This window comes from Spea bombifrons, chromosome 2 (genome assembly GCF_027358695.1).
Source record: "Spea bombifrons isolate aSpeBom1 chromosome 2, aSpeBom1.2.pri, whole genome shotgun sequence".
Lineage (NCBI taxonomy): Eukaryota > Metazoa > Chordata > Amphibia > Anura > Pelobatidae > Spea > Spea bombifrons.
In genome coordinates, this window is record NC_071088.1 from 108,095,966 (window position 1) to 108,123,304 (window position 27,339).

The following is a 27,339-nucleotide window of genomic DNA, read 5'->3' on the forward strand; positions in this document are numbered from 1 at the left end:
GCATATTTTCAAAGGAAAAGACCCTACATGTTTGGGTTTAATTATTCAAAGTAACTGGTATAGTTGTAGCTATCACCTTTGAGTTTCTCAGCCAGCACTGTGGCCTCGTGTTCAGAGTAGTGCATGATGGCAGGAGGGGATGGTGGCCGTAGTTTATCAACTTCTAATTTGCGCCGATGGCGTTCTTCTCTTGCCAGCATCCTCTGTTTGCATTCCCATTCATAAAAGTCATCTCTTGCTTGTGCAAAATCAACATGCAAACGGCCTGAGTCCTTTTTGTCCGTGCTGGATCCTAATCTCATTCGGTAACCTTAAAACAGAAAACAAATCCAATGTATTAATACATACAAATTATCACATTTATATAAAAATATACAACATTAAAACTCTTACTGGCACGTAATATACAATTTGCTTAAAAAGTAACAATCCTTGTTCTCACAGGAATTGCTTAGTAAAGCATATCAATGAAGTAACTGGCCCAGCTTATCAGAATGTGGACTCTTAATAATAAGTCTGATCTGTCATACTTTTTGGTTAAGCAAAAAAAAAAAACTTAAAAAGGATTTACCTGGATAAATTACGTCTATAATGAACATTGATTCTTCTGAATATTTGGTTCACAGTTTGCCCAATTACCTTACATTTGTTAGAAAAAAATGCAATGCACTTTTAACTGAAATTGGGTTTATTTACAATTCATCCCGGTTCTATTATTTTGTTTATTAAGGACTATACTGCTGCTGATCTTTCTGTTATGTACAATAAATCAACCACTTTTTTGGTCTTGTTATATTAAAACACTAAATGGTGTTTAAAAGTTGGCTTAAAAGGTGTTTATTCTCCAGGCAGCAACAGGTTGCTGTACTGTGGATATACATCTTCCTTTGTGCTCAGCCATCCTATTTAAATCCAAAGACTGGCTGAGAATCATCATGGTTGGAATTTATCAATATCTATTTTTGGGTACAAGCAGTTTAATGTCTACAAATTCATATGGGGGGACTTTATTTGTATTCAGCCACCTCTTAACATCCGGGTATAAACAAGGCAAACAATGGTTTCTTTTCGTTGATGCATTGTATGTACAAAGGGCAAACTAACAAGCTAATCATACCCCCATACTCATTCAAGTAACTGTACAGTTGTATATATTTCACAGTATGGCTTCCATATTATGAATTTTTTGTGATCTTACAGTTATTTGTATGATACATGTGATGTCATTGCAAACAAGTTGTTATAAAAGCAAGGTATATTTACAGGTACAGCAAATAACACTTTCTGCACATATAAAATCAAATTAGGTAGGGATTGACATAAAGACATATATTGCCATTCAGTGTTGGCCACCAGGTCTTTCAGCTTGAGACAAATATGAAAATTAGATGTTTTCTTCCTTTCTTTCATGCTTTAAAATTAGAAACTATACATATCTACACACACACTATGTGGACAAACATATTAGGACACCTGACCATTACACCAACAGGGACATTGTATTCTAAATACATAGACATTTATATGTAGTTCACCCTATAACAGCTTCCTCTGTGAAGGCTTTCTACAATGTTTTGGAGTGTTTCCGTGGGAATTTTAGCCCATTCATCCAGTAGACTATTTGTGAGGTCAGGCACTGATGTTGGACAAAAAGGCCTGGCTTGCAATCTCTGTTCCAGTTCATCCTAAAGGTGTTCGAGGGGTTGAGGTCAGGGCTCTGTGCGGGCCAGTGAAGTTCTTCTACAACAAACTCATCCAACCATGTCTTTATGGACCTTGCTTTGTGTACTGGGGTAAAGTCATACTGGAATAGAAAAGGGCCTTCCCCAAACTGTTCCCGCAAAGTTGGAAGCATAGCATTGTCAAAAATGTCTTGGTATGCTGAAGCATTAAGATTTCCCTTCACTCGGTCATGGAAACCCATTCCATGAAGCTCCTGCCGCACAGTTTTTGTGCCGATATTAATGCCAGTGGATGTTTGAAACTCTTCAGCTATGGAACCAGCAGAACGTTGGTGAGTTTGTACACACCATGTGCCTCAGCACTCATGACCCGCTTTGTGACTTGCGTGGTCTTCTGCTTTGTGGCTGAATTCCTGCTGTTCCTAAATTATTCCACTTTTCAATAATATCATTTACAGTTGACCATGGAATATCTAGCAGGGATGACATTTCACAAACGTATTGCAAAAGGTGGTATCCTATCACAGTACCTCGCCTAAATTTACTGAGCTCTTAAAAATGACCAGTTTTGTTCACATATATTTGTAAATGCAGACTGCATGGCTAGGTACTTGATTTTATACACCTGTGTCAACGGGTGGGATTGAAACACCTGAAGATAATAATTAGGTGTGTCCCAATACCTTTATCCATTTAGTGTGTGTGTGTATATATATACATGACGTTGGAAATAGTATGATCCCATTGGATTTTACACACGGGAAGTAAGGGGCGATTAGTACCAACATTATGCTACTTTCACAAATTCTCATCTTCTCCAGACATTCTAAACTAAAGAAGCTGACAAATCTAGCAAGCTCCAGGTGTCAGTTTGATGGTAGCTGGCAGATGTAGTAGACCAATATGTTTAGGGATGATAAGTGGACCAGATGAAACTGGATGCGAACTGATAAAACAACAAAACATGCCTAGCTTTACAACAACAACAAAAAATGGACAAATAAATGCAAATTACATTTCAACAGTCTCCTTGACAACCACATTATTCTGGTTTAACATAATTTTTACAGCATTTTAGAAAATATTGTTTTTAAAATACATATAAATAAAATATGTTCTTTTTTTTTTCTTTGCATTAACTATTTGCTGCTCAATAACACCATTATGATCCATGTGGAATGGTCCTACATCAGCCCTACAAATGAACCGTACATATGATTTGACAGAGTGTTCTAATTACTGGCAGTGGCGGTTGAATTTAATTTGTTGCTGTGATTGATGCCACAGCAGCATTCCATTGTTTCTCATTCTGAAAGCACAAGAGGAGGAATCCTGAACCTCCTGGCAAAAGGACAACAAGTCCGATAACAGATAACACCAAGGTAGACCAAACCTTGCAACTCTGCTTAAAACATTAAGCTCTGATTAATGCATAATTGTAAATCAGCCCCCATGGCATTGCTATATTAAGGGCAGATCCACATGTCCTTCAGGGCCGGGAAGCCAATGCTAGTAAGCACGTGGATGTAACAGTTCCGCAATGGCTTGCTTTGGGGACATTGATTTGACCACTCTATGGCCTTGGGCTTGCGACAAGCAAATTTATTTTAGAGTATCCATTATTACAATGGTTAGTAACTCCTATAAACATATTACAATTAACATCTGTTTGCAATGTTAAGAACATTATAATAAAAACATATTATTAGAGTTTATAGTTCAGGGCGAACTATGTTTTTTATGTCTCATTACAGTTGACAGTCCATGTTAACAGTTGTAAAAATGTTCTGGTGGTCACATTTATTGACTCATCATACGTTGTTTGTTGATGCTTTACCCTTAGTATCTTGGTTCAAGATTAATTTGGGTCACAAACATGACCCGTCACAAGGTTTAAGAATTCGACAGGAAATAAAAACACTAAATAGCCTGTCTCTCTGTGAAGAGTATTCTTTCTAACACACTCACACTGAGCGAGAGAATAAAATCAAATACCGTCAACTCTGGTCTCGGGATCTTTAAAAGTAAACTACATGCATGTTTTCCTATCTCCTGGAAATAATTGATACCAATCACCCCCAGAACTTGATATACATATTTTATGCTACTTTACTCCTTTGTATTACTCTCATAAGGATAAAATACAAGATATTACGCGGGTATGCAGGAGAATTATCAGACTGACCTACATTTTTAGTGACTCATACAGTAGGCTAATCTTTTTTTCTTTAATTATTAAAGCTGGATCCTGTCCGCCTACTACTCTATCAAGCTGTAATACAAGACCTGCAGCAGGTCTCAAGAATGACAACTTTACATAAAACTTGAGAAAACAGTATTCATTTTTAGAAGCGAACACCGCTGGAAAGCTCACAATAGCAGCTGGCTATATCTAGCAGTAATTAAAGGGCAAGACCTACAGACAAATATTTACCTCCATAATATTAAGTAACATATACAGCAACACTGGTTTGCATTGACAAAATCCTGGTTTTATCTAATGTTATTCCAATAACCTTCCTTTATCTGCAAACCTGGAGGCTGTCACACTTAGACGAGTCAGAATTTCAGGCAGGGCAATTACAAATGAGCCATTCTATTATTTACCACAGATAGTATAGTACAAATAGATGATATGCAATAGCACTCTCCTTTAACTGCTATCACATCATTAAGCTTTCCTTATAAATCTCCAGCTGTACTTATTGAGAAAACTACACACAATGGGCCTTCAAATTTCTTGGAGATGGACTCATACTAAAAGTCTACGACATGTTTCTTGTTCACTATACCTAGAAGGATACTAACCACGGTTCACTTTACACCACCCATGAAGACCAAAATGTCTGCCAGGAGTTGTTGGATCTGGTGCGTCTCTAGAGTGCATGTTTGAGTGAGATTAGTCCGATATGCTTATGGGAGCTTCTAATGAGTTAAGAGTTAATCATCTCCAGAGCAAAGTCTGTTTTCAAATAATCTCTTTTGGAACTTTGGCATTACAATATTGAAGTGATATCACTGCCAACCAATTAGTTATTTCAAAAAGGTTATACTCTGTGACCTAACTCTATACTAGGAATAGCACTGAGCCATTTAGGTTTCTTGAGGACTTTAGTCAGTTGTCTGTCAAACGCCATCAAACCAAGAATCAAAGGCAACAGTGCAATTTGGTGCATCTTTTCGTGAGTCTCACAAATATGTTCACAAATATGGACTGTTCAAAAATAAAGATGGATAATGAATGACTTGTTTTATTTTTGTGACCATGTCTTTCCAGAATATATTTATGGCATCTGACCACCAACCCTATACAAACACACATGGACATGTATCCTGCACTATGATTTCCTTCTTTGTGGTATAGAACTTGCCTGCTTCCTTGCTAATATTATCTAGTACAATCTTATTTTAGTTGGTTTCCAGTTATATGTACACTAGAAGCCAACTAAATATTGATTTACCTAATTATATTTAAAATAGAACTGGCCCAACTCCATTGAAATTTTCTTCATCCTTCAAATGGCATTCCCCTTTCTTCCAAAGCCCTTTATTTTATTGACAATTTTCATACTTACTAATACAACTTTCTAATATCAGAAAAGAAAATGTAAGAGAATTGTATGAAAAATGGTTGAGCTGTACTGGTTCTAGGGAAAATCATACCTTTATTAGTTTATGCTACCGTTTAGCAAGCCAACATAGAGAGGCGTCATACAAGCTTTGTAACCTTAAAGGTTCCTTTTGTAGATGTGCATTATAACCATTAGATTTATCAGGACTATTAAGATCACTTAGAGATATAACACCTGTTACAACACATATAAACATCCAGCTTCATGGTAGATAAAAAGTAATACATTATTTTAATCCACCTTCTTCACTTTTTTTATAAATATTATATTACATTAAATATCTTAATATAACCTGTATGTCTATTAAATTAAACAGCAAGTATGCAATCAAATCATAAAACAATGCTTATCCGGGTTATCTGCAAACTTGGGCATAACTGGGAGGAAGATTTTGACACACAAAGGAATAAAAACTCAAACGTGTTGAAATCTTAGACTACCTGGACGCATCGACATACCTGTACCAAAACCCCCAAACCCCGTAAATTATCGAATAAATCATGACAAGGTGTAATATGCGTTGTTGTTCATCTGAGGTTGTATTTAACTTATTTTTAGACCTGCTAAGGAACAGATGATTGTTATTATGTCCTGATATTTAAAACCATACAATTCAAAGACAGTGTACTTTCTTTTTCACACGACTGTATATCACACCTAACCAAAGTTACATTTGTAAAATACCAGCCACCGTCTGAAGGGCAGTTTTTGTAACTCTAGGTTGTATGCAGCACTTTTAAATCTGTTTGGATAGTTCACCGAGGGTGATCTGCATCAGGCCCATTGGCCTTGAATTAGACAGACAAGATTTAGGTTGAGTTTGAACCAAGGTCATTATAAGGTCAGAAATGAAATTATGAGACTTCAAAAGTATAGCACATAGAAAATTACTAAAATTAGAAATCTACTATACCAGAGAGGTAAATAGCTTTATCAACCATGAACTCTTCTGAAAATCGAATGTGACAGAAATTCTTCTTGCTTTTGCGAATTGCTGTAATATCTCCGCATTGCTCAAAGACCTCTTGAATAATCTCGTCTGTTGCATTTTCGGGTAATCCGCCAACAAATACAGTTTTACAGCCTGGAGGTCGCTCTCTTGTAGACGGTGGGGGTAAATCTAAATGGAGACAAAATTCAGGATATTAACATCAAGTATTTTTTTCTGTATTATAAATGCAACACATTAAAATTTTATCATTACATTCCACCACTTTCAAAAAAAGCAAAAGATTAAAATGAAAAAAAATATACTACCTGAAGCAGTGCTGGTCTCTTATTTAAATGGTTTGCACAGCAACTCACTATGGAACATTACAAATCATCATCTCTGCTTTTTTTAAAGGAACACTATAGGTAAACGTCACAGTTTTATATAAAATGCATTTTTGAGCCACTTGGACATCAACAGATGAAGACAGGGCAGAAAAAGTAACTTTGTATACCGTGTGTATTAGTATGTAATTATGTGTGTAACACAGAAATTAATAAACCAGGAGGTGTAAGCAGAGGGCTGTAAAGTAGGATATGTATAGTCTACAGCAGCTGCTTGTTAGAATTTCCCCATTAATAAGTGTACAGTTACCAACTGTCTCAATTTGTTGGAAGATGTCCCGAAACTTCTGTCCCCTGAACATCTAGTTAATAAAAGGCAACATATTTTTTTCAAAAAAGGATGTTTAGAGTAAATGGTGTGGCATCACTGCCATGTACTGTATCCATGGTCTGAGATAAAACGTTGACAACTACAGAAAGTAAAACAGAAATTTGATTCCGTTACAGTAGAAAAGTGTCAAAATCTTAAGTCTTCCCAGGTATGGAAACCTTCACATATACCATAAGTATTTTTGGAATTCACAAAAATGTTCTGTTGTGTAACGACAGGTTGTATTTTCATTTTCATCTTAAACCTAGTAGCTGTCACCATTTTAATACTTGCTGATTATGCCGGCTTACTAAAGGAACGCAGTCATTTGTTTCATTGCTGGATGCTAATACTCATTTCACGTATTCTGTTACGTTCATTGGTTGAGAATTGTTTCCTCCAAATGATCCGCATTTGCAAACGAATTCAGGCATAAACACTGCTGTAATGGCCTGACCTAATTGTTAACAAGCCAGAAAATGTGAGTAAAACCTCAACCTCAAATTGATGAGGACAAATATTTGCCATATGACCTACTACACGTTCGATCGTAAATGAATAAAATAAAAAAGGGCAGACACCGGTAGAACAGGCTCCCTTTTTTTTTCGACTGTACCGAAATACATCAAAGGAGAAAAAAAAACCAAATAAATAAATACAGCGGAAAAAACACAATGCGCTGACATCATGATGAAAAACTCGCTGGTTATCTACTCTGTCTTGTTCCAGATAAAACAACAGCATGCCAGAACAGAGGAAGCATAACCTAACAGCATGCATGTTCTTGTTTGGCTGTGAAGCACAAAGCATGCTCGGTTATTTACATTTAAATGAAGGGCCTATTAAAAATATAAGAAAAAACGTGTTAAGTGTAATGGAATTCAGAGCATCAGAGGTTGTTAAGACTTTCTTTCAAGATCTCTGGATATAATTTGGTAGAAAAATGTATCACTTCACACCTAGTCATTATATATATGGCATTAGCATTCAGAAATAAAATAGATAAAATTCATCAGATGTTTTGTATTCAGAGACGGATGATGCTCCAGCATTAATTAAAGAACAGGGCTATTTAACAGAAGCATGTGAATTACCGATGCGGCAAGAAGACTACCGGTAATTGTGTACATACTCTACACCAAGGTTATTCTGAAACATGTTAAACAATGAACGCGGTGTGCGTTTTACAAAATAAAATTTTTGCGTTAAGGTTTAGATGTAAAAAAAATACCTTCCATTAAAATCCATGTGCTGTTAAAGTTTTTGATGCTGTTACAAGTTTAGGACGTGAAAATAGCTACAGTAAAAGTTAACACCCTGTGGGAACCAAGAGAAAAATTTGTTTTTTGTTTTGTAACTCTCCTGCAGAGATGCTGGTTGGCAGGAGAAAGACCAAGCGATGTTAATTTGTTGCCTGTTTTGTGTTGCAGTAAAATTAATTGTGCGCCAATATGCTAGGTTCCAGGTAGGCCAAGTACGGTGGTTTGCGTAAAGCAGGAATGTCCAAAGTCCGGCCCGAGGGCCAATTGCTGCCCGCGTTATGGACTGATAAGGCCCCCCAGATAAGTTGCCCAAATATAGATCTGTTTTTTTCTTTAAAGGCAGAGTGATCTTACACCTGTTTAGATTTGTCATCCAAGTCACAAAATGAAAAGTATGCCATTTCAATAAACTTTGCATAAAATAGTTAATTTGCTTTTAATTTTAATGGTTCAAAGAATGTCAGGCAAATCTGGCACTCTTCGAAAAAAGTTTGGACATGCCTGGCGTAAAGTAACAGTAAAAATTGTAAAAACTTTTTTTTTGTATTTGATATTTCAGTTCTTAAAGGAATGACATTTGGACCAGTACCCTGCACCTCTCCTATTATTGATAACACAGCAGGTTTCAATCTAGAACAAAGCTACTAAGAGTGAGTGCTCTGGGACGTACGTGCATACACAGAGATCTGGTGCTGGGGAGTGTCGGCTGGTATATACCGGTATATTATATGTATGTGATCAAGTAATGTTTTTTACTCAAGCACTGCTTAACATTTACTGAAGAGTGATTTGTAAAGCAGATTAAGTTTGCTTCTCTCAACCGGGGGTAAAAAAAATCTTCAATATAAATTTTTATTTTTTTGAATATTTAAATGTTGCTTTTACTTAGGCCAGTCCTCTGATATTCAATCAAACATTTTTAATTTGTGCCTCATTGGGCTCCATGTCAACCAAAAGAGGTCAAGGCTCTTCCCAAAAGGCTTGTCTCATTCACTGTTTCCCTAGGTATTACTGTTGTATTTTATACGGGCACATGCTTTAGCCTAAATCTAAAACCCAAGGAGGGGTGGTCCCCAGGGTTATTTACAAAATGTTCAATCTCATTTACTGCTTGTATAAATTGTTTTGTTTGCTGCTTATACTAGGTACACATAAAAGAGGATTGCTGTGGTCCCTCATGCAGAAGAGGCTTGCCATGCATTTTGGGTTTGATATGCCAATGGAGATGTCTCCTCTGTAATGGTGCAAATGAGTAAAAACAGTCATGCCCCTCCCGAGCAAGCACCTTCCAATAGGCCAGGCTATTTCAGCAATGTCCGGTCTCGGTCTGTGATGTGGCTGCCATTTTGTTATTTTGTACAAAGTCAAAACGAAAAGTGCAGGGGTTCCCAGATTCCTTCAACAGGCCCTTTCTGTCACTGTTTCTGTTGACGTTTAGCTTATTGTTTTGCCTCTACTGTGTATAAGTAGTTCTCAAGCTCCTTCCAAAATGCCCCTTACATTGACAACTTAAATGTTTCTGTTACTTATATGTGCTTGAAATTAATGGAATCAAAGTAAAGTGCTGCAGAAAGGGGTAGTCTCCATATTCCATTCCAAAGCCTATATTTCCAACTTAATTGTGTTTGCTGTCAAGAATCCCACATAGTGAGATATAGTTTGATTATCCAGTTGCAGGAAACTTGCACCCTTGCAAATCCACAACCTGGTAACAGGTAAGCAAGCAGAACAAGCTCAACAGGCAAAGTAACCTGAGCCACAGACAAGAAATAGGCTAACAACCTGTAGACAAACTCAGGTCATCATACCTGGTAGCTGCTGAAGGAAGTAACCGAAGTATAGTTAGCAATACAGGTCAGATGTTGGCATGGGCTCCAGGTAACAAATGGGCTCCAGGTAACAAATGGGCTCCAGGTAACAAATGGGCTCCAGGTGACAAATGGAAGTGTTTCACTGACACTGATTGGCTGCCTAAAGCACAGACTGGATCGCAGAGGTAGCAATGAGTTGCAGCTCTGGACCTGCAGCTTATCCTAAAGGTAAGTGCCTTTATTTTTAACAGGCTGAAGAATGCATATTCAAATTCTTACATATTACCTTAATATGCATTCATCGTTGGTGAGGTCCATTTAAGAGGATACTAGTTTCTTGTTCACTTAAGAAATCAATAGAATGTTTTCTGTTTACTGATTAATAGTACCCATGTTTTACAAGAAATATTAAAGTTGCACTTGACAGACTATCTTTTAAAATGGGAATCTGTTGTACTGAATCTTTTATTGTGTTCTTAAAATAAACATTCTAAAACATGCACACGTACCACAGTGTCATCAATTTTCCTTTACAACTTCAAATAAAGGCTTCACACTCATTAAAACACACAATACTAAAAGGATGTCTTTCAATAATCAAGTACTAAAGCTTATTAAGAGGTAATATTTCATACCACGGTAGTTTCTTGGTAGGGATAATTATTGTCAAACCTGATGTAAATATTGTAGGTTTCTGAACGGGTTCCTCTTTGACTGCACATCTTAGCGATATATACAGATATTATTATTAAATAAGCTTCATGTTCAACAGTATTTAATATTTGCCATATGAGTGCTATCTCCTGTGTTGCCAAACTATACGCTGCTGATTTAATGTATTCTAATTCTGTAATGCTACAGAATCTGTTGGCGCTCTGTTGGTTAATGTAATAAGTATGCCTGCAGGGATCAAACTAGTGTATGTGTATGGATCCATCGGCCATTTGCCTGGTTTGGGTATTTGCCTGGTTTGCCAGATGGCCAGTCTGTGCCTGCCGGAAGTAAATCCTTTATGAAGCAAAGCATATTAGATAAAATATCCGAAGTCAGTGTTTCACTGAAAGCCAGCTACAACATTTACTATCAATTTACACAGAGCTGGATACTAGCTTTCCCTGCATATTTACAAAAATGGTCAGTGGCAGATGAATCTTCATTTTCTCTATAGTTACATAGCAAATATTTTATATTATATTTATATTTGAATATTAATACATGTTCGACTGACCCTAAACACTTGGGTCAGGCATAAAAAGTTTAAACAAAGCTTTAAACAAACATATTTTCAATGTTCTGACCAAATCTTAGGGTTGAGCGACCCCTCCTCACAGATGCCTCATTAATGGTGTCCAGAGAAGTCTTAAAATTGCTTGAGAGTCTCATTGGCATACCTGGGAACTTCTAGGCTTTGGCTACCCGGAGCCTTCCCTTGCGTGGGAGTTCCCCCTGACATCAGTGGGCGGTCCCGCTGACTCCCTTGGGAGGTCCAGGTGACATTGTGTCGTTCCTGCTGACGTCAGGGGCATTTCCGCCAATGTCAGTGGGAAACTCCCCCTTTTAAATGGAAAATGGGCGGGGCGTGTGAAGACCCAGAGGATTCGGGTCTTGACCCAGAGAACTGGAGAAGCGGTGCTTCACCCGGCAATCTCCGGGCAAAAACAGAGAGTTCCCAGGTATACTCATTGGGTTAAAATGCAAAGCAGTCTCACGGATTCGGCTTCTTGGTAAGCAATATAACCATGAAAAAAGGACTTACCAAACTTAGGGTGCTTTAACACGCTGGCGTGCTAAGCAGTATATGGCCATAAAGTATGATGGAATCCCTAATATGTATGCCTTAGGTGTTTTTTTTTTATGGAATTCATTGGGCATGCGCTGAGTTCTTACTTTGTTTTATGTACTTATTGGTCATTATTATTCTAGCAGCAACCCAGGAATCTGAATTTTTATTGTATATTTTTGGTGCAATACATAAAAGGGTTAAACTTGTTTACAAATGCGTAAACTTGATTAATTTGAATAGGGTTTAAATCAGCCTGGAAAAACGAAATGCCGCACCAATGAATATTAACGTGGAAGCATGCAGTAAGAACTGGGGGGAGAGCCTATGCTGGATCAGGCAGACTGTGACGGATGGAGTCGGCTGGCAGGACAGCATATCATGCATCCAGTGCCAGGTACAGCGCAAGACAATGAAGGAGTGAAATCATTTTATCTCACTGTGCCCTGGGGAAAAAATAGATTCTGAGCTCTTAGGACAGGATTCATTGCACATGCATTTTTTCATTCTGTCAGGAAACATACAGGGGAAGTTTACTGGGGAGGATAAAATAAGTGATTAATTTTTGCTCCCTCCATTTATAACCAGTATGCTGCTTTTCAATAAGGATCTCAGGCACATGGGCAGTAGGATGAGTAAATGAGCATTTTTTTTTTTTTTTAATAAAAAAAAAAAACTTCCTACCGTAAGATATCTTTTGTATCCATGTTTGGTCACCCTCATATACAAGCGTAAAAAGACGCCTTGATCACTAGAACCCTCAGGGGCAGATCAAGATTTTTAGGGGTATAAGTGAAACCACAAATGATGAAAAGGATAATCAAGGTTGTCTTTTAATCAGACCTTGGATCCCTGCCTAGGGGCTTGTCACTCACACTCACGTTCCCCTACCTTCTGTGCTGACCACTTTTGTGTCCCTGTCTCCTTTCCCAAAGCTCTGCTTCTTTCCTGTTCTTGTTAGGTATGGAGACATTGACAGAAAGTCTGAGAAAGTGAAGATTGTGAAAGGATGGAGTGGTTGAGTGACTGCGTTTCACATACAAAAGGAGGTAAGTTTGCCTTTAATGATGCATAGTTACATCTCTAAATGCCTTCATATAGGTTTCAATATGTAGGATCAGCTCTGCCTTTTTTGTAGTTGGAACTCACTGGGGTTGGTCTTTCAAACTGCCTAGTTAGTCAGTGAACTCCCCTGCAAACGAATGGTTCGGCAATGAATACACACATCTCTGCGGCCCATTAAGAGTGGCTTTTTGGCAAACCCCAAACTTTGACCATTTCAATGGTAATTTTAAATGATTTTGACTACCAAATTTGTCGTTGTTAGCACCCATTGTATTGCCATAAGGCAGTCCTAACATTGTGTTTCAACAGCAGCTATACCACATATACTGTTTTCAAGGCTAGTACCTACACTTTAGTTTTTAAAGAATACTCACTGGGATTAGGAGGAAAAAGAGTGCAGCTTTTGCAGTGAATGATTTCCTTGACAATGGGTAAAGGAGGTGGAGGTAATAAACCCATGCTGGCCATCATTGGATTGATTGGAGTTATTCCAGTCATCATGCTCAAGTTTGGATCAAAGCCCGGTACACAAATGGAATCTGTGAAGATATAAACAGAAAGCATACATTACAAAATAAAACTATATATTATATACAAAGCAGAAAAGGAAGAGAGTCATTAGACTACCTCGGCACAGAACATTACATACACCAGGGGGTAAACCACAGATTTCACTGTTTGACATGTATCACGTAAGTAATGGGATGATAACAGATCAGGAACATTACAGGCAAACTAAGGGAACACTGTGTAATTAATACCTAAAAGAAAGCAAATAGGAAGAGTATCTTCTTCTGCTTAACACCAGTTGTTTAAATTGGCAAATTCCTCCAAGGCAGGTAATGTCACACTGATCAGGAATCTCAGAATGTCTTCTACAGCGAGAAAGCGAAAAGCAGGGCTTCATTACCCTGAATGCCCTTCACACGCCAATTAGTCTCAGCCTTAGGGTGTCTGGTTACAGAACAATCAAGACCCAGGGGAGCAATATAGTTAACCCCGTGACTGACATGTAGGTCAAGAATATGCTAAAATAGGTATTGCCATTTTTCCATAGGTAAAAAAAAAAATACACAAATTGGTATTTGTGTGAATTTTAATTTTTTTTATTTTTGACAGCGGAAATATCTTGATTTCAAATATGTGTTCCTTAAATATTGTAAATATCTTGTTCTCAAGCTGGTGTTTATATGGAACTGTGTTCTGTCTTAATTATACATATTATATTCAATTTAAAATGATCAGAGAGCAAATTTTGCATATTGGTTAAAAAAAACACATTATTTAGCAACATCCAATCTTCTGGAGGGAGAACAAAGAATAGTATATATGACCACAAGTATGTGGAGATCCCTCCTAAATTATTGAGTTTAGGTGTTCCAGCCAGATGTATTGCTAACAGGTATATAAAACCAAGCACAATGGCAGCCATCTCCATAGACAAACGCCGGCTGTAGGATTAGTTTTACTGAAGAGAACGATGACTTTAAATGTGGATACCACCTTTGGTTGTGAAATTTTGCCCTGCTAGATCTGCCCCAGTCCACTGGAGTCCAGTGCTATTATTGTGAAGAAGCAACCATTTCAGAGATCCTGATCCATTCATTTCCCGCAGGAGGATCACGCCTGAACCAATCAGCAAAGACTAGAAGAAAGAACTAAAACTACGGAATCTGAAAGGGTCGATCCAATGCTTGCAAACGTTTAGAACACACACAGAAAAACGAGATCAATTGCTTGACGCATTTTGCACTTCTATGCTTAGTCATATCTTTTTAAATCATTGTAGTTCCACAAAGATGCCAATTGTTCACTATTTGAGGTCTATGTTTTATTTTCCCTACAATCTTATTTTTGTGATTGGTGAACAAATGTGTGAATATGGGTAATTATGTTCAGTTTTGAGAGCCCCTTCTTTTTATGCATGTGCATAATAGGAGGAATATATTAAACACCCATGGATGCACACATTTTCATGTACAGATCTAGTTTTTGCTTAAAAAATATAAATTTGGAATATTTTGCCCATTTTTTTGCAAAAAATTTGATTGAAAAATAACACCAGTGTCCATGATATAGCTTGTGGAAGTCAGAGGTGCCACCTTAAAGCTTGTTATTGTTTTCCTTCTGTGAAAATGTACAATGCCCTAATCCTGCTTGAAAGGGAGAGCAGCAAACTTTCTGTTTGAGATGATGTAGTCTTTTATTAGGTTTGACAATATCACAGCATCCATGCAACATATTTCAGAAGTTCTTTTGAGGCGTAGACAGCGCTTTGACTATCGTCAGCCATAACTAAGAGAAAAGGAGTGCTATTAAAATTGAGCTTATTCTCAAGAGTTGAGCCCAAGGGAAAGATAGCACACTTGTGGTGATAATGAGGTTCTCCGGGTTGCACAACTTGTAAGGAGGGCACTTTTTTCCATTTTTCATTGACCTCAGCAGAATCCCAGAGTTAGTTCCAGAGTGAACCCAGATGTGATTATAAGCATAGTATTACTTTGGTCTAATGGGGTTTAGCAAACAAGACAATAAGAGGTTTATTTCCAAATGTCTGAATATTTGCCCCCAGAGTTAACCAACTTGCAAAAGCTCCCAATGAGTTTCACAGGCAACTTTCTTCTCACAGAGAAAAGCCAAGAAAAGCATCCATGTTGCATTGTTTGAAAAAGCAAAAAGTTGTACCTTGATAAATACGTGTAGTAAAAGGTGGAGCGATATAACACATACCATCTTATTTTAATTTGCAACAGCCAAATCCCAAACATAAAAGAAAATTCCCCGCAGTGCGGCAGTGTAATATAAAGATTCTGAGCCACGAACAGTCGTGGTTCTTGGCCTGCAACTTCTGGTATAATCATACGAGACACCTGTAAAAGCAATAGGCCAAACTTGTGCTTTTGCCCTTCTGTCTGCAGGTCCTCGGTAATATTATTTTGTGCTGTTAAAAATATCAGTTATATTAAAATTTACATAATCTAACACCATTATTCTGGAGGCCACTGCTGAGGGCACAAGGTTTCCAACTACTTGTGACCAACATTCCCGTACCTTCCAAGTGTCCATGTTTGGTACGTAAATCCTTATATCTCTCATTGGTTCTCTAATTTCCATCTTCTAAAGAAGTTTACAATATCTGCTGGATATGTGTGCATCACAATGTTCTACAGCCCTACAAATTACAATAATGGGTACAGGAACAAAAAGGTTGTTTATACATTAAAGCACATATGAGAAAATGTATTTTCTAAACAACAATAAGTAGGTCAAAATGTCACAAAGTGTTTGTACAACCCTGTCCGCGGCATGCCTCCAACTCCACTCCCTACAACAGAGGTACTTCTTGGGTTATTTCAAATATTAGGAGATACATGTTACAAGTGGCATTGTGCAGACATGTAGTTATAAAATAGGAAAGGTGCCGACACAAGTGCATGTAACAAATCTTGTAAAAGTCATGGGTCTTTAAAGATAATGAGGCCCTTGGCAAGCCAACGATAGCAGGGCCTCTCAGGAATGCTGAGATCTGTGCCTAAATTTGGCACATCTATTAATCAATTTCCTGAAGTTCTCCCCCTTCTCCTGGCACCCTCTTACAATAGATTAACTTGTATAATTAGAATGCATTATTGTTCCAACTTGTGCTATTGTATGAGGGTAAATGCTACCAGTAGCTCAAAATGTCACATACAAAGGCTTGCTGAAGCTCTGGCCTCTAAAACAAAAGTGGTTTTCTATAGCCATTTGTAATGATAAGTATGTTAATGAGGAGGAATACATATCCAATTCCTCAGTACAAGAAGGTAAGCTAGAAAACCGATCCCCTAGTAAACAAGGCTATATTTTTATATTCTAATATACTGTTTAAAGCTGGAAACAGACAACTTTACTGGACCACAACCCACGGTCCGCCGGTGTCTTGGGATTAAATGTTTTTTTTATTCCTTTTTCTTTTTAGATAAACCTGTGTAAATCAACAAAAGTTTCAGACAAAGAATAAAAATTCATTAGTTTACAGAAACTAAAACTTTAACAGTAACTTTTTTCCAGTACAAGGAAATACAAAAAGACAACCCTCAATTAGAACAAATAAAACACCTTAATCAGTGGAACATGCCCCTTTATATTAAACGGCATGCTGCATCTACTGGCTCGTACTAGAATAGTCTTAAACAATGTCCCTGTAATGAAATAAAGCTACACATCTATACAAACACATTTCATTTTTCACTACTTCAACGTTTGTGTCAGACGCAGAGCTGTCCTCTGTTTACTGCATTCTGCAGGCACTGCTTTGCTGTTGCTTTAATTTTGTGTCTGTTCCACGTACAGCCCGGTCTTATTGCCATAAATGTGCAGTGAACTATAAACTAGCAATTCCCTCGTAAATAGGTTAGGCTAACAGATTAGTTCAAATGAGGAAGCACACTGTACTTTTTGCCTATCCACAGCTCCTCCAGTCTTTTCGACACTAAATAAAATTCTCTTTTCTTTTGAGATTCAAAGACTTGTATGTACAAGTTTTGCGCCTGTCACGCAAAACAAGTCAATTTCCTATACATTTTTTATTAAAATAACGGCATTACAGGTATTTGGAATATTTGACAACTGCTGTGGACTTTCACTCATACCTCCCGAGTGCCCCTGTTTAGGAGAGACAATCGCTCTTTACACCTAGGAGCTCAGAATGTTTGGTGGGCATGAGAGTATCGCAGGGTTCTACAGCCCTAAAAGTCAAAATAACAAGCGTAGAAACAGCAGAAAATGGGTTTATGCCCAATGCGATTAATAAAACTTCATTAAACTTGCTGCCAAAGCATCCTAAAGATGAACTATGTCTGTACCAACCCATAGGGGTTAAAAACCTGCTGTCCATATACTCTGCTCCACTTGTCAGTCCAATCAGTTTTTATTCCCCTACGCTCCAGGATTGGAACCAGACAGCTGCATTCAATCATGACACATTCAGTTAATTATGTGCATTTCCCCAAAGAGGGCCGCTGTCCCCTGCCATGCCTTTACTGCGCCTGCCAGGACACTGAACTGGAAGCTCCGCAGCCCTGTATAAATGCATTCAGCTCTGCCAGTGCTCCAAATGATTATTCCTCCATTATCTCATTTATATTCCAGCTGGTCTATGTCTAGGCCAGGGATGTTTCTATTTCCCTCATACTAATATATTGATAATTCTCTCAATTTCTGTCCAGTTCTGCACCCCCTTGGGCTCTTATTACGAGCATATATGTTTATGTTAGACTCTCCCCAACACAGCATCATCAGCGCTTACAAATAAAAACCATTTTTACTGAATGTCTTCATGGTGCATGTAATTTATTCACAAGTACAATATGCATGTTTAAAAAACAATTTTCTTTAATATTTAATATGCCTTTTTTCTTTTTTGTTATTTCTTAATATTTTGCTGCTACAGTTTACGTATAGAACTGAGTACTGAGTTAACTTACCCATGGCTTAGTAAACTGGCACTAAAATGGCGGCACCTTCCCGAATGGCTATTACTATCCAGCGATTGTAAAAGAAAATTGTGATTGTGGTTTAGTTATTATATATGTTGTTTAGTTACATGGTTTCACATTTCTGTCTATTTTTCCTCCTCCCTTTGCTGCCTCTACTGAAACCAGGAAGCATTAGTATGTAAATGTCTTGGACATGCCCAGTAGCGCTCCCATTAAAGACACTGAAGCACCAGCCAATCACATGTAAGCAAGCAAAATCAGTGTCCAGATACCTTAGACGGGATTGGCTGCTGCTACCCCCTTTTGGTTAGAATGGGAGTTCTATGATAATGTGCAATAAGTGTACTGAGGAATGCTCCATGCTTTCTGTAGAACCAAACAGGAAAGGAGGAAACAATTAAGTTAAGAATGTCTGCACCAATCTGTATGCATTCAAATTCACTGGAGTCCATTCAAAATGGTGTCCCTTTTGAAAGAGAGATATTGCCTCTTTGGGACCCAAATCTCTGGCCATCTTTTAGAATGCTTGCTGTGTATGAGTGCATCACAATATCCTACACCCTCTGAAGTAATAATAATGTGTACATAATGCACACTGAGCTCAGGTATATTAGTAACAATTGATCACAAACTTTCATTAAAAAGCCTTAATAAAGTCCTGCCCTCTTACCACATCCCTAACCAGACCCTTTAAAATAAGCATCTCCTTTTGGCCATTTCAAATGTTGAGAGTAGGGCTGCAACAACTAAATCGATAAAATCGATAATAATCGATAATGAAAATCGTTGCCAACGAATTTCATTATCGATTAGTTGAATCGATTTTTATCGATTATAAAATACCTGAAAAATACCCCTCATTATATAATCCGTTTAGTCTGACTCACAGCAGCAGCTCCTACTTACCAGTCCCTCCCTGTAATCACTGTGACAACTGGCCCCGCCCCTTCCTTCTCCCAGAAGGCCAGAACAACATGGCTGTGACACTCATCTAACTGTAAGTATAAAATTAATATTTGGGCTGCTGCAAGTTAGGGGAGGTGGGGGTTAATTTAGGGGCAGTTATGGTCAATGGGGTGTTTAGGGTTAATTTAGGGGCAGCTATGGTTAATGGGGTGTTTAGGGTTAATTTAGGGGCAGCTATGGTTAATGGGGTGTTTAGGGTTAATATAGGAGCAGCTGGAGGTAATGGGGTGTTTGGGGTTAATTTGAGGCAGTTGTGGTTAATTGGGGTGTTTAGGGTTAATTTAGGAGCTGTTGTGGTTGATGGGGTCTTTAGGGTTAATTTAGGGGATGCTGTGGTTAATGGGGTGTTTAGGGTTAATTTAGGGTAGTTGTGTTTGATGGGGTATTTAGAGTTAATTTAGGGGTAGTTATGGTTAATGGGGTGTTTAGGGTTAATTTAATGATGAGGACTGAGGGTTAATTTAATTTAATAAAGTTAATTTAGGGCCCAGTTAGAGGTAAAGGGGGGCAGACTAAGGGGAATCTAAATCCTGGGGGCAGTGAAGATTAACCCAGTACTTATTTATAAAAGTATGGTGTCAGTGTGATGTGAACAGGTCTGTGACTCTATGAGGGGACTATGAGATATCTGGGGGGTATAAGGCATATCTGGGGAGGATGGAGTGACATATCTGGGGGTATAAGGCATATACGGTATATAAGGCATATGTGGGGAGGGCAGTGTGGCATGTCTGGGGAGGATGGAGTGGTGTATCAGGGGAGGTATAAGGCATATCAGGCACAGTGGCATATGTGGGGGTAGAGTAGAGTGACATATGTGGGAGGCAGCGTGGAGTGGAATATGTGGGAGGCAGCGTGGAGTGGCATATGTGGGAGGCAGCGTGGAGTGGCATTTGTGGGAGGCAGCGTGGAGTGGCATATGTGAGAGGCAGCGTGGAGTGGCATATGTGAGAGGCAGCGTGGAGTGGCATATGTGAGAGGCAGCGTGGAGTGGTATATGTGGGAGGCAGTGTGGAGTGGAATATGTGGGAGGCAGCGTGGCAAGCCTGGGCTCAAATGTGCATTAATTGGGGGGGCTGGTTGGGAAATAAAGACAAGAAATGCATTTTATCAAAGTTTTTTTTTATTCTGCTGTTTGTATTTAACATCATTTGTTTATTAAATTATTTTAAATAAATGAAAAATGTACATTCATTTTTTTTATCCGATTAATCGATTAATCGAAAAAATAATCGGCCAACTAATCGATTATGAAAATATCTATTGGCGCTCCAAACACTCCTAACTTTTGTTTCACGCCAAGCAACACTAACTTGGACCCTGGGCGCTGTGTTCCATGCCCGGTCATGCAGTTCTTCCATCAATGTTAAATCATGGTTGCTATTCAATCTCTTGAGCCCAAACATCTCTATTCTGAACTAAAGACTCTGAATTCCCATGTAATTACATAGACTGGTTCATGCTTACTCCTCAGCCATTCTATACATTACATTCACATGAAATTCATTAAGGCTGGTGCATCCCTTTCCTAAAGCTAATTTCTGGCCTGTTCTTAGCTGACCAGCCCAGCCTCTATAGAACACCCCATTTGGACATGCCCATTTCCCGTTAAACAGAAGTGTGTCCCGCAGCATCAGCCGTAATGCCCATCGATGCCAGTGGAACTTCCTGCTTGTGTCCCACAATCTTATTATATATGGGAGTAAGTATATGGAATTATTATATGTGGGAGTAAGTAGATAATCATATAGCAGGCACAGGAGACAGTGGTGATAGAGGCTCTGATTTATGCTAACATATTTAATGCACAAATACACGTAGATCCGTGGCTCTACAAGCGTAGAAAGATTACTGAGTACAAGTAAGCCAAGTGTGACTTCAGTTGATAAAGATGGATGCTCTTCAGGCTGGTGCTCACCAGACTCTAATACTGTAAAATAGACCTGCCGGGGAAAGGAAATGTCATCTTACATGCATGCTCTAGTTCTGATCAATTCCAGCTACTCCGATCACTTCCAATAAGCCAGATTTTGACTTATCCCAACAATCTGTTTTTTTGTACATGTTGGATAAGTGCAGTTACGGGGTATCTTACTTAAATTATCCTTGCACCTGCTCAATTTATGCTCTGTATTGTCTAGATTTTACATCATTAAATGTTACAGAACTGGTTGCCCCCTGAATAAAAATGTTCAGGACCGGTGAAGTACATTGTAATATTTATTATTGCTTTACCTCATTTTGTGAGGATTCAGAGGGAAAATGTATAAAAAATTGTGTTTTTTCAAATTTTCGCTAGTTTTTACTAAATTTCTCATTCTAAATTTTCAGCTAATCATCTAACTGTGGTATCAAAAGAAAGCTCTATCTCTCCTTGAAAAAACAATATATAGTTTGCATAGGTACACTATTCGGAGGAGAAGAGAATAATCGCTGAACCGACATACCGCAAAAATGGCAAAATTGCTCCGGGGCTTGAGGTACCAAAAACCCCTGGGACTGAAGGGGTTAATATGTTTGTACCACGTGTTTTGTCACGTGTTATTCAGTGTTTATGTTAATTCAATAAATAAAGTATTGATTACTTTTCGTGTTACGCTACGGAAGGCGACGCTGACTGCACCATGGCCAAAATTTTATCCAAAGTTGACTTTAACCCCTTCGCGACCTTTGCCGGTTCAGGACCGTCATGACAAGAAGGTCACTAAATGACCTTTGACGGTCCTGAACCGTCAAAAAGTTAAATAAGCTTAGAAAGTGATCAAGGATCACTTTCTTCGCTTAAACGGCCTTGCTGCAATGCCTCGATGTCGAGGCATTCAGCAAGGCCGAGATCGGCATCGGGGGCCATGTCTGGCCCCTCCCCGGGGCGTCAACAGCCGCCATACATTGTATGGCGGCGGACGCCCATTTTAAAAGCGTTTAGGAGGCGATCAACGATCGCCTCCTAAACTTAAATGGTGTCGCTGGAATGCCTCGATCAGGAGGCATCCAGCGACACCAAACACTTACCTTTAGGTGGGCTGTGACCGCTCCGGAGAGCGGTCACAGCCGCAGCTGCCGGTGATCTTCGCCATCAAGTAAGATGGCCGCCGCTCTGTAAAAAAAACAAACAAGAAAAAGTTTGCTAGATGGTCTCCAGACCCTCTAGAGAACTGGCTCCACTTGCTGGTTGAATACAGGTACTGCATTCAACCATGCAAGTCAATGGAGCCCAGCTTTCTAATCACTATGTGATTAGTAAAATATTCAAAAAAAAAAAAGGAAAAAAAAAAAATGTGCTAACATTTAAAAATAATTATGCAGTGATGTCACTAGATGAACCATCCAGTACCAGCAAAATGTGTAAAAAAAATATAAAAAAAGTATTAAAAAAATAAAAAAAATAAAAAAATAAAGTTTATTATTTTGAGCAAGTGCTAAAATTTCTCAAAAATCTCAAAGAGTTAAAATAAAAGCACTTCAAATACCCAAGGGGTGTCTAATATATAAAAAAAATGGCTGATGGGGTAAATTGGAGTGGCCTAGCTCACAGATAGGGCATAGGTACAGACTGACCAAAATGGAGAAAAAAAGCGCACTTCCCAAATGTGGCATTTTAAATCTGAAACAACCCGACAAACCCATGCATGTCGGGTATCACTGCACTCAGGAGATGTTCCTGAACACATATTGGGGGGTTGTTTGACAGTGGCATATACCAGAACCTGTATATCTATAACTAAAGTACAATTTGTGTGAAAACAATTACTATTACAAAGTTTGACAAAGTGTAGTTCTATAATTGGTGCATGGAAAGGGTTAAAATAACAGCATTCGGAATACCCTGGGGTGTCTAGTTTTCCAAAATATATGGTTTGAATGGGTTAAATTGAGTTAACCGGCTTCAAAGATATTCCAAAGAGGAGATGGAGGCAGAATGACCAAATGACCACCTGAATTACGCATGCCCCAAAAGTAGCCTTTTACCAGCCAAACAATCTGACAAACCCATGCATGTGGGGTATCGCTGTACTCAGGAGATGCTCCTGAACACACATTGGGGTGTTGTTTGATAGTGACATATACCAGAACCTGTATATCTATAACTAAAGTACAATTTGTGTGGAAAAAAAAATAAAAAAAATTACTATTACAAAGTTTGACAAAGTGTAGTTGTATAATTGGTGCATGGAAAGGGTTAAAATAACAGCATTTGGAATACCCTGGGGTGTCTAGTTTTCAAAAATATATGGTTTGAATGGGTTAAATTGAGTTAACCGGCTTCAAAGATGTTCCAAAGAGGAGATGTAGGCAGACTGACCAGATTTGTTAAAAAAGATTTCGAAATCATAAAACGCTGCTTGTACTTATTGCCCTATAACGTACAAAAAACAGCAAAAAAACATAAAAACATTGGGTATCTCTAAACTCAGGACAAGTAGTAGAATCTATTTAGCTAGTTTTTTTACTTGCTTTTTTAGGTGAGTAAAAGATTTTTCAAATAAAAGTCATAAAATGTGTTTTTTTTCAATTTTTCACCATGTTTTTTTAATTTTTTTTATAGTAAATAAGATGATACGATCAAAATAATGGTATCTGAAGAAAGCCCATCTTGTCCTGAATAAAATATATAACTTATGTGGGTACACTAAATGGGTGAGGAGAAAATTACACCTGAACACAAGCACCACAAAAGTGTCAAAACAGCCTCGGTCCCACAGGGTAGAAAACGAAAAATGAGCCCGGTCCTTAAGGGGTTAATAAACAATACATTATAAATATTATTGTGTTCATGCGTGTTTCTTGAGACGGGGAGGACGCCGACACTGATGGTACCTTAGTCATGTACTTTCAGCTCCCACTATGGTGAATAAACCCCACTGGGATACGGTTAACAATCCCATACAAACCGTACATCAGTCAGTATGAACTTTAATAAACCAAGCAAGAATTGGCCACAACCGTATGATATTCCTGAACATATCAATGTAATATGCATATCAATGTAATATGCATATCATTAACCATAAAGTTAATTCAGTTCTAGCAAACTTAAGCAAAAAAAATAAAATCTAAGCTACATGTTGGCTAAACAAACTCCTTTTGGGTTAAAGGTAGGATTTAAACTGGGTCATCAAGCAGCAAATGTTAAAAGGAGTTATTCTCATCCATAAAAAATGATTAAGAAAAAACACCTTTGCCATCCGTATCTGAGAATATATGTATGCCTTTCTTAATTCATTCTTCTGCAAATGTCATGAAAATGTTCCATAAGTTTAAAAGTCAAGATAGCAGGTGTTTTGTCAGGTGGCATATAGCTGCAAAAGGGCACTTGACGGGGCTGTCCATTACGTCTGCCTCCCTTTGCAATATGTTTGTGAAACTACTAATTCACATACATTAAACAATGCTAGCAAGTAGGATCACTAGTATTTAACAAAAAAAAAAAACAACATTCTGCCCATTTCTCCTCTTTTGCTTAATTACTACTGATTTGTAATATCACATATGGTTACATATTGGGTCTTACAGCGGGGAAAGATAAAATGGAAGAAAAGGGTATTATTAGCCTATGGTTACACAATTACATCCAGTGTATTTGTTTGATCTGCTGACCCCACCAGCTAGGGTCACCACATCGGCCACGTTTTCCAGGACACACACAATTTTTACATATTGCTGACCAGCCCAGATAAAATAATACCCTGCAGTATGGGGGATGTATAACTGACTAATTGGTTCCCTTTCATAAGTCTATACACCCCCTTACTGCAGGGCAGCATTTTATCTGGGCTGGCCAGCAATGTGGATAAATTATATACAATGTGTCCTGGAAAACATGGCCCATGTGGTCACCCTACCACCAGCCAGTCATGAAACTGGAGAACTGCTATGAGCCCCAAGGCTTAAATAAGATACATATATTAATGTTTTGTTTAGCATCCATGCTGGATTATTTGGTGAACCCACAATTTTTTTTCTTTGTAACTTTGTAAGGCAACGAAGCCTTTGTTGATACCATCATTCTGGATTTAATTGAGGAATATAATGCTAACCGCACAATAATTATCTCAATTCATCAAGTTGTGGACTAAAACATCTTTTCTGTGCAAATCCTCCCAAAATCCATCCATCTATCCATAATTCACAGAGACAATGGTAGCAAGGTAGCTTGCTTTAGGTAGTGTAACAGTGATGGTGCTTGCAAACACATACTTCTACAGTAAAAATAGATTTGCCACTAATATGGATTGAAATTGTGTAGCTGATAATACAGAAATAGGAAACAATAAAAATAAGATTTTGTGGCTTATTATTATTATTATTATCAAATCAAGTAGAGCTGTAGAACCTGCAATGAAACGTTCCACAGATTTGAAGCCAAACCATTATCAGATGATAATAACGGTGAGCTATAGACAAACAGAGCCTATTTGCAGATACCATAGATGGTGCACAGAGTTGGACAACTAAGAATACAAGTCCCTCTTAAGGAATGTCAAAGACAGAACCAGGGCGACTACATCGTGAGCCCGTTCAGAAGCATCTGGACAGGATTTTGTTGTGTGCAGTTATGCTAAAGAGAAATTTTATTTTGGGGTCTTTCTCGGGTCCAAAGGCTACTTTAGCCAGGTGGCAACTGACTTGGCATGTTCAGCTCAAGTCATATACCAACAATAGGACTTTTAACACCATAATGCAAAAGGTCTTCCCAAGTGGCCATACAGGAATTACGCAGAGCTTTATAGCTGCACTGTTATAGTTAATGTTTTATTGTATTGCCCAGCTCTCATGTTAAATTATAACAGGAGGAAAGAAAATGTATCACACAATCGATACTGAGAAGATCAAGTTAAGCTTTTGAAAGTAAACAGAAAAATAACACATTGCGGAATGTACTGTAAGTTACATGCCAAGCTTTTCAGTATTACCCAGAAATACAATCAGTGATAATAAGAAAATGCCAACTTCGTGGAGATGCCTGTCAGAGTGCCTTACAACGAACATGTCCAGAAGGTTTAAGCTTTACAGTACTGCGTGCTAATGGACAAGTCAAGTAGCTGGCAGTGGTTGATAAACCCTGGGGGAAGGATTCGGGTGTGATAATATAGGCAACCTTCACTCCAAAGCCAAATTCATTTCCCCAAAGCCATCTTTTTTCATGCAGTCCCTAGAATAGCAGACCGCATACTCTTCGGGGCATTTAACGGCTTCTAAGCAGATTGCAAACATATTTAGTTATTTAAGTTTGCCTACAGAACTAGCTGATGCTATTAACACATAAAGGTACCAACTAACCGAGCTTTAACCTGTAACCTTTTCAATATAAGCAGGGATTACAGAACATACAAAAGTAATCGGGGCACATTTTCTAGGTGATATACAACCACCCACAATGTGTTTTAGCTCTATTGTTCCTCCATTTTTATTTATTGTTTTTTCGAGATACCCACTTGGATATGACCTTGGACAAAAGCACACTTTTCACGACCTTACACATAGCCAGCCTTCAGACATCTTTTCCTCTGGAACCCGCCACACTCCATTTATCAGCAGGTGGAAAGTAGGTCACAATCAGATATCCTGAAAAACCCATATATTTTGAGCAGTAGACGTACTGAATGTTGTGATATATAAATTGGTTTCTTTACACACCATGAATTCACCTGCAATGCTTTTGGTATCTTGTCAGATAGAGATGGGGAAAGCCGTTTAACACGTATACGCAACCAGCTTGCATTGCATACTGCGATATTTGGCAGGCTTTTAATGTCACACCTCTCTGGGTAGCCAGAGGTCTCCAAAAAAAAAAAAGCGGGAACCCGTTTTATGTGTTGATAAATGGTGTAGTCGTCCAAAAGAACACCAAAATGCTACAGGCAGTGTTTTGTGGGATGTGTTACACGGAAGTTTCAAGAAGAACTGTTAAGGATTGTTTTGAGTTGAGACAATATTCACATTACCCTACTGGTTAGTACTTCAAGAGGTATTTTTCTTTATTTTATTTTTTTATTATTTATGTGCAAAAAAACATGA

The 27,339-nt window shown here is 38.2% G+C and overlaps 1 protein-coding gene across 2 annotated transcripts in view; it reads right to left on the minus strand.

Moving 5' to 3' along the window:
• ENOX1 (ecto-NOX disulfide-thiol exchanger 1) overlaps nucleotides 1-27,339 on the minus strand; it is a 112,269-nt gene that overhangs the window by 61,426 nt on the left and 23,504 nt on the right. For both annotated transcript variants that reach the window (XM_053455476.1, XM_053455475.1), the window contains exons 4-6: nucleotides 13,252-13,416; nucleotides 6,228-6,434; nucleotides 77-310 (exon numbers count right to left, since the gene is read on the minus strand). In XM_053455476.1, the coding sequence (XP_053311451.1) occupies nucleotides 77-310; nucleotides 6,228-6,434; nucleotides 13,252-13,416 (606 nt within the window). The remainder of the gene's footprint in view (nucleotides 1-76; nucleotides 311-6,227; nucleotides 6,435-13,251; nucleotides 13,417-27,339) is intronic.